General features: G+C 44.1%; 1 protein-coding gene across 1 annotated transcript; it reads right to left on the bottom strand.

Moving 5' to 3' along the window:
* Positions 1 to 2,516: 2,516 nt before the first annotated feature.
* On the bottom strand, positions 2,517 to 4,356 carry LOC127032258 (olfactory receptor 52E2-like). Its single transcript, XM_050919467.1, has 2 exons — positions 3,441 to 4,356; positions 2,517 to 2,542 (listed from the first exon to the last, which is right to left on the bottom strand). The coding sequence occupies exons 1-2, from the start codon at positions 4,354 to 4,356 to the stop codon at positions 2,517 to 2,519; spliced, it is 942 nt and encodes a 313-aa protein (XP_050775424.1).
* Between the last annotated feature and the right edge of the window lie 4,196 nt (positions 4,357 to 8,552).

Raw genomic sequence — 8,552 nt, 5'->3', positions numbered from 1 at the left:
TGGCACAATCCTCTAATTAGTTTAGGTCCCTCTGTATCTTCTCCCTACTCTTCAGTATATCTACCACTCCTCCCAGTTTAGTGTCATCTGCAAACTTGCTGAGGCTGCAGTCCACACCACCCAAAACATCATTAAAGAAGATATTGAACAAAACAGACCCCAGGGCACTTGGGGCACTCTGCTTGAAACCGACTGTCAACTAGACATGGAATCGTTGATCACTACCCGTTGTGAAAGTGAAATGAATTATATTAAGGAAATAGTATGAATTAAACAATGCTGTATGTGCCTTTAAGTAGAAATAAAAAGAATGCTGCAATCCAGGTGTCAGGAAAGCAGACATTAAGATAGAACAATTGCTCCATTTAAGAGCAATTGGTGGTGAAGTATTAGCCTTAGATCGATAAGAGTTAGTAAGGAAGCAGGATATGCATGCTGTGCCCCGGATGAATTTTATAATTTTGTCTCTTTGTCCCTTTGTTTCGTTTGCGCCCTTTTATCTGTATAAATATGACTGTTTGGGTCTTGCATGGGGGCTCACATTATCTGAATGTATTAGCAGAGTGCCGTGCTAGCAAAACACAGTGGTCTTGACAAACTGTGAATCCTGATTGTAAATTTGACACTGCTGAGCCCGACAATGTAGACATCTTTCTATCCACCTTATAGTCCATTCATCCAGCCCATACTTTTTTAACTTGCTTGCAAGAATACTGTGGGAGGCCTTATCAAAAGCTTTGCTAAAGTCAAGGAATAACACAGCCATTATTTTCCCCTCATCCACAGAGCCAGTTATCTCCTCACAGAAGGCAATTAGGTTAGTCAGGCATGACTTGCCCTTGGTGAATCCATGCTGACTGTTCCTGATCACTTTCCTCTCTAATAAGTGATTCAGAATTGATTCCTTGAGGATCTGCTCCATGATTTTTCAGGGACTGAGGTGAAGCTGACTGGCCTCGAGTTCCCTGGATCCTATTTCTCCCCTTTTTTAAAGATGAGCACTACAGTAGCCTTTTTCCAGTCACCTGGGACCTCCCCAGATAGCCATGAGTTGTCTAAGATAGCGGCCAATGGCTCTGCAGTCATATCCGCCAATTCCTTTAGCATCCTCTCATGCAGCACATCCAGCCCCATGGACTTGTGCTCCACCAGCTTTTCTAAATAGTCCTGAATCACTTCTTTTTCCTCAGAGGGCTGGTTACCTTCTCCCCATGCTTTGCTGCCAGTGCAGCAGTCTGGGACCTGAACTTATTTGTGAAGACAGAGGCAAAAAATGCTTTCAGTACATTAGCTTTTTCCACATCCTCTCTCACTAGGTTACCTCCCTCATTCATTAAGGGGCCCACACTTATTATTTTATTTTACTTGGTAATTCACTTTGTTCTGTCTGTTCCTACTTGAAACCACTTAAATCCTCCTTTCTGTATTTAATAAAATTTCTTTTACATTATTAATTAATTAGGAATATGTGCTAATACCTGAGGAGAGGACAGCTGTGCATATCTCTCTATCAGTGTTATAGAGAGTGAACAATTTGAGTTTACCCTGTTTAAGCTTTATACAAGGTAAAAAGGATTTATTTGGGGTTAAACCCCATTGAGAGTTGGGCATCTGAATGTTAAAGACAAGAACACTCTTGTTAGCTGCTTTCAGGTTAAGCCTGCAGCTGTGCAGCAAGTAATTCAGACTGTGAATTGGAGACTGCGCTGGAGCAGACGGGTGTGTCTGGCTGAACAAGACAGGTTGCTGGAGTCCTAAGCTGACAGAACAGGAAATCAGAAACAGAAGTAGTCTTGGCACATCAATGGGTAGCTTCCAAGGGGGTTTCTGTGATCTAACCCTTCACAAGAACAGTGAATAAAAAAATGGGAAATGTTCACGAAAACAAGAAACCCAGCTCTGTAGGCCCAGGTATATCACAAAGAGCTCACACAGGGACTAATGGAAAGTCATTTTGCCTCAAAATGTTACAGCATCTTATAGTAGTCTCAGGGCAGGCCTACACTGCAGCTGGGATCAATGCTCTGAGATCGATCCATCAGTGGTCGATTTAGTGGGTCTAGTAAAGGGAAGAGTAAGATAAGTCAATGAGAGATTTTCTCCTGTCAACCCCCCGCCCCCTCCCACAGTGTAGACCCCACAGTAACTTGACCTAAGGTACATCCACTCCAGCTACCTTATTCACGTAGCTGGAGTTGCGTAGAGTAGGTTCACTTACCGTGCTAGTGTAGACATACTCGTAGAGTCACAGAAATGCTGAGTAACAGGGTGTGTGGGGATGGAGGCTGATGAGTGACAATGAAAGAGGTCAAGTGATGCTCAGAGAGAGGTAACTCAGCAATGGAAAGAGCAGTGCTTGGTGATGGATGATAAAATATTGTGTGGTAGGAAATTCTCAGAGGGTGAATTTCCACAATGCTGAGCTCAATGAAATTGGGACAAGGCACCCTTGATTAATGAAGAGATATGCTTTCCCCCTCTTGCAATAGAGATTTCAAGTCAGTGGCCCCAGGTGATCACCTTCTGCAGCAGGTGTATTTGCCTACTTTGTCACAAAGCTCTTTAGTTTTGACCATAAATGATAGAGTTGAGTATGGGAGGGACGAAGAGATAGAGGGCAGCCAAGATAATTTGAACATGGGGAGCGATGCCTTGACCAAACCAGTACATGGGATTGGAGAAAAGGCTAGGGGTATAATATGTCAGCATCACGTTCCTTCCCTACTCTGAACTTTAGCGTACAGATGTGGGGACCTGCATGGACACTTCTAAGCTTAATTACCAACTTAGATCTGATATCACTTCCACTACCCCCAAGCACCACTTTTCTTCCCTGAGTAATCTTGTGAGACTTCACCAATTTCCTGGTGAACACAAATCCAAACCCCTTCGATCTTAAAACAAGGAGAAATTAGCCATCCCCTATCCTTTCTCCCACTGACTCCTGGTGAATCCAGATCCAAACGCCCTGGATATAAAAACAAGGAAAAAATCAATTAGGTATTTAAAAAGAAGGCTTTGTAATTAAAGAAAAGAAAGGTAAAGAAAACCCTCTGGGAGAGATTAGCATACCAGCTAGTCTCACAGACAACAGATTCAAAAACACAGAGGATGTTCCCCTGGGCACAAAATGTAATACACACAAGAATACCCAAATTTGATAATTCCCTTAATGATACCAAGACAAGTTACAAAGAAAATAAACATAAATCTATTTATCCCTTTCTAAAACTTACTGCTCTGATAAGAGGCTGGTTCCTTGAACTTTTTCACTCCATCTGAAACTGAAACTCCAAACAAAGGAAAACTTCCCTCCTTCGTTTTGAAACATCTTGTTCCCCCATTGGTTCCTCTGGTCAGGTGTCAGCTAGGCTAGGTGAACTTTTTAACCCTTCACAGGTAAAAGAGGCATTAACCCCTAACTATCTGTTTATGACAGCCTACTTTGTCATGAAGCTCTTTAGTTTTGACCCCATAAATGATAGGGTTGAGCATGGGAGGGATGAGGAGATAGAGGTCAGCCAAGATGATGTGAATATGGGGAGCGATGCCTTGACCAAACCAGTATGTAAGATTGGAAAAAAGGCCAGGGGTATAATATGTCAGCATCACACAGATGTGGGTTGTGCAAGTGTTGAGAACTTTCTGGTGGGCTTTCTTAGAGGAGATTCTGAGGACGGCCCTGACGATCAGAACGTAGGACAGGGCAATGAATGTCAGGTCAAACCCATTGATTACAAACATTAGCACCAAGCCATATATCCTGGTTACTGTAATGTCCCCACACACCATCTTTAACACAACTGTGCACTCGCATTGCGTATGGGGGATAATGTCTTTGGCACAGAATGGCTGCTGACTCAGGAGCAAGGGCAGAGGCAGAATGAAGAGAACAGCTCTTATCAGACCTACAAGCCCTAGTTTAGCTATTCGTGCATTGCTGAGGATGGTGACGTATCTCAGAGGGTTACATATGGCAACGTAGCGATCGAAGGCCATTGTCACGAGGACGGCTGAATGCATAACAGAAACCATGTGAAGAAAGAACATCTGGGTGAGGCAGCCAGCCACAGTAATGCCTTTCAAATTGAACCAAAATATGCCCAGTGCCTTTGGCACGACAAAGGTAGGTGTGGCAATGTCTGTGAGCGCCAGCATGCAGAGCAGCAGGTACATCGGCTTGTGCAGGGTCCGCTCCTTACCTACAACACAAAGGAGTGTGAAATTTCCCAACAGGCCGACAATGTAGAATGTAGAGAAAGGGATGGAAATCCAGATATGGGCAGCCTCCAGGCTGGGAATTCCCATTAGGATGAACGTTGAAGGATCAGAGGGGGTGAAGTTGAAATCTGCCATGAGGTAGTTGATGCGTCGATATGACTTAGTAATGCTCAAGGTGCCTGTTAAGGGAGAGAAGCAGAACGAGCTGATTACACAAGTTATAACAAATAGTACGGTAAATATTTTCCAGCTATTAACATTCTAGGAGTCTTCTGGAGTGGGGAGTGAAGACCAGCAACAATGTCTCTACCTCCTTTATATAACTTTAGCTTATGGCAGTAACCCTTTGTTTTAAAACATGGTTTCCAGACTAGCTTGTGGGAAATATTACAGATGGAGTCCAGAGTTCTTTAGTCTGGCCATATCCCCTTGTAAAGTCATAACATCCATTATGTATAGGCTGTCTGAAGCATCCACAGGGAGGCTCATCTTGTGAGAGATAAGTTTCTCTTAACGTCTATTGTTTCCTCCAATGGCTCATTGCCCTGAATAGGCCATTCCCAATCACCTATCTAGACTGAAATCATCTTGCCTAGTGATTGATACCCAGTTGTAACTACATTTTAAAAACAGATAAGTAGTCAATATTCATAACTGCAGTCAAAAATCATACATGCATATGAATCGGATAATAATATTCAGAAAGTCATAACTTTTCCAATGATATCTTACACAACCTGTCTTGCATAAAATGTAGCATAATTATGCTATATTCATATAATCATATTATAACAATATCACGATGATCAATATGGAGTATATTGTCACAAAATATCAATGGTTAATTCCGCCAGTGAAATGCCTGAAGTTACATAACAACAGTTGGGAACAAAATGAGAAAAGGTTATGTCACCCAGGCTGCAGTTCTGTAGCTTGCCAGGGCAAAGAGACCCTGAAACTCCCCAAACACACTCTGTACCAGGAAAGGTCCCAAAGCTGGCCTTGGATCATACAGAAAATAATTATTTCAACTGTACCGTCCACCTGTCCGTCTACATACCACTATGCAACCCTGTGATGTTCCCCCCTGGTGGTATCTGGACCAGTCATCTGCTAGGTCACTCCAATCCTTGACTCTTGGAGACAAACTGACCCTGCTCTGCTGTGAGAATCCCCACTCCTGGGCTGTTCACGCACAGCTCTGGCAGGTAAGCTGCTGATTGGATTCTGCTAGTGAATGACACTTGCCAATATCTCCAGTCCCCGACACATGCCTGGGAACCTTCGTCTTGCCAGGTCCAGTTATGACCGCTAGATTCTGGAAGATGAGATGAGTTTAACAAAGAAATTGACATGCACCAGGCTTGTTATCCCCAGGGGAGTCTCTTACACGCTTCAAACCAAACACGCTGCTTCAGGTAAACAACACATTTGTTAAATACAAAGAGAGATGTTAAGTGATATTAAGTGATAGGCAAAAAGTCAGAATGGTTACCAAAATAAAATAAAATATAAAACTGCAATCTAAATTCTCAACCCTATTCGACTGGGCAACATCGAGATGCAGCAGTTTTTCTCACCCCACTGGATATTGCAGTCCTTAATATACAGGTTTGTTCCTTAAACATGGGCCAGTCTCCATGCTGGAATCTTGTCTTCTTCTCAATGGCTTTGTTGCTTGCAGCTAAGGTGGCGGCCAGAGAAGGGCTCAGTATGTGTCCACTTTGTCTGTTTTACACCCTCAGCCCATGTCCTTGGGGAGCACATGTCCAGGCATGTCTGGGGGGCATTGCTGAGTCTCTCCAAGCAAAGTTTAGCAATTCTCTTGTGGGGCCTCAGGCATGTGAGTCATTGCATTTTGACTCCCTTGCTGTACAATGGCTGTTGATGGGTTGTTTGACACCCTGCGAGGGGTTGTTACTTTCCCTGCTGTTGCCTCTTGGCAGCTAATATCTGGCTGATTCCCCTATTTAGAGCATGTTTTAGTGAACACCATACAACAGAATTCTCATTGCTCCATATACATTAATGATACATATATGGATAGAGTCATGACTTTCAGCAGATTATGATGTTTCTCTTCATACCGTACAAGGCATGCTTTATATGTAAGATCTTGATGATCTGAAAATGAGGAATATGTGAGTTACAGTACTCTCCCCCAAGGTATATACTATCACAGCACCCACGAAGCCTCAGTGATACTTCCTGTCACTGTACACACACCGCCTGCCTCCACAACCCTCAGCAGTGCCCAATTCTCTGTGTACACCCCTTACCTGCCCCCACAGCCTCTAGCACTGCCAGCCTGCTGCTGTACACCCCTCTTCCTTCCACATAACCCCTAGTGCTGCTCACCTGTCTGTGTAGATAAACTAGCCTCAGAACTTCAATCCTTGCCACACAGTGATACCCTTCACTCAGGACCAAAACCAGGTGCCACACAACACAGGGACATCTCACAGAACTATTTCCTCAAACTAGGTTAAACTCAGTGTCTGCCTGCACCAGGGAAATGGGGGGGATGAGACTGAATTGCCTTTCTGGGGTTAAAGGGAACCGCAGCTGCAGCTCAACCTGTGCAGGGAAGGAGAGATGGACAGACCTAGCAGGAGGGGGAGAGGAGGTGGGACTAAAAGGAGCCAGTGTGAGTAACTCTTCTTCAAAAAGACACAAAGCTTTAACGTATTGAGTCCAGTTAGAAACCCAGACAGCCCTTCCTGAGGCTGCTTTTCTGTGTTGGCAATTGCTGATGTTGCCACAAAACTGTAGTGCGCTTTCTCATGGAAGGAAATATGGTCTAGGTGGGGGATGGTGACAGAGACCATCTGTTAGAGTGTTGCCCCCTTTCCCTTGCAGTCTCAGACACCCCTCAGACTCAGGAGGCCTCATGACGCCTCTTTGGTCTGTGCATCAGGGAGGACGTCCGTTCCCCATGTTGCATAGTTTCAGGACTCTGTGCCACTGTGATGTGGATACTGAATGTCCTGCAGTCCTGCCCACACCCACCGCATACACTGTGTGTTCCTGGACCTCCCCAGGTAACATTAGCAACACAACCTCTAATGCTTCTCATCCTCTTCAGAAACGGAGATGAAGGGTTATTTTCCTCCTATCCCCCCTTGAAAAAAAATGGTTATGCTAACTGTTTTAAAGCTTTAAGGCTGTGAATTTGAGATTTAAGCAACTCTCCCGTCAGTTCTTCTTGGGTTTGAACAAGCTCATCTGTCCTTAGAGGCCTCGAGGTAACTCCAGATGAAGTCATGGCCGACGTAAATCAGTACATTTATTTAACTCACTACATGTGGATTTAGGGCAAACTCCTGGCTCACGTAGGAATTTTGCCTTGGATCTCAAGGGGACTAGATTCACCCTGAATGTTTAACTTTTGGCTCCTGGCTGTGAAATTCATGAATTTAGGTCCTGCTGCAGAGAGTGCTATTCTGTTAGGGTGCAGACAGAGTCTGAGGAAACCTGCAGTTCATGTGACATTCTGAGACTGTGAGTGAAAGTTGGGAGTTTCAAAACAGAAGGGCCTTGATTTTGCTCTCAGGGAGGTCAGTGTCAATCTGGAGTGACCCACTGAAGGCAGAATATGAGAGCAGAATAAAGCCGGTGTGTGGCCCATTCTTATTGTGAACCCTCTGGTAACACACATCCACTGCAGAAGCTTTAGCTGCACTTCCAAAAGGGCACTGAGGTTGCTGAATTGGAAAACTTGAGTGAACCACAGGAAAAACCACACAGGACCAAAAAAAAATATGTTACTGAGAAAGATAGGACACAGTAAGAGAAAATGAATTGAACTTAAATGTAAATATTTGTCTAAAGTGTTTCCAGTATATTTGTAGTTCCAATTTTTCCAGGGAAATCCCATGTTTTTTATGACAGTACTAAACAATTGAAGTCACCGTGTTGGTGAATTCCTGCCCAGATGGTTCTTGATTTGAACCCTGGAAACCTTCCTGAGCCCTTACCACTCACTTTAATACAGAAACAAGCAACTCACCCAAATCTCATGCAGCAGAGAGAGGAAATCTCTTTACTGCAACAGCAAGGCACAGTCTTTAGAATCAGCGTATGAATGTCACATGTCTGACACTTGGAGTGCTGCACAGCGACCTTTATGATTCCCCTGTACAATCTCTGTGGATTTTCAAATTGGCCAGGTCTCCCGTACAATTCCCTGGACTCTGTGTGAGCAGCTGGAAGAGCAGAAAATGGACCCTGGAGAACTTCAGCCTGAGAACCACCCCCAGGAGAAAAGAAATGATTTGCAGAGAACAGGGGCTTAGAATTTCAGGGCAAACTGTGTCTTGCAGACTGTTTAG

This window comes from Gopherus flavomarginatus, chromosome 1, assembly GCF_025201925.1.
Source record: "Gopherus flavomarginatus isolate rGopFla2 chromosome 1, rGopFla2.mat.asm, whole genome shotgun sequence".
Lineage (NCBI taxonomy): Eukaryota > Metazoa > Chordata > Testudines > Testudinidae > Gopherus > Gopherus flavomarginatus.
Note: the sequence above shows the minus strand (reverse complement) of the source record. Positions and strands in the feature narration are given on the sequence as shown.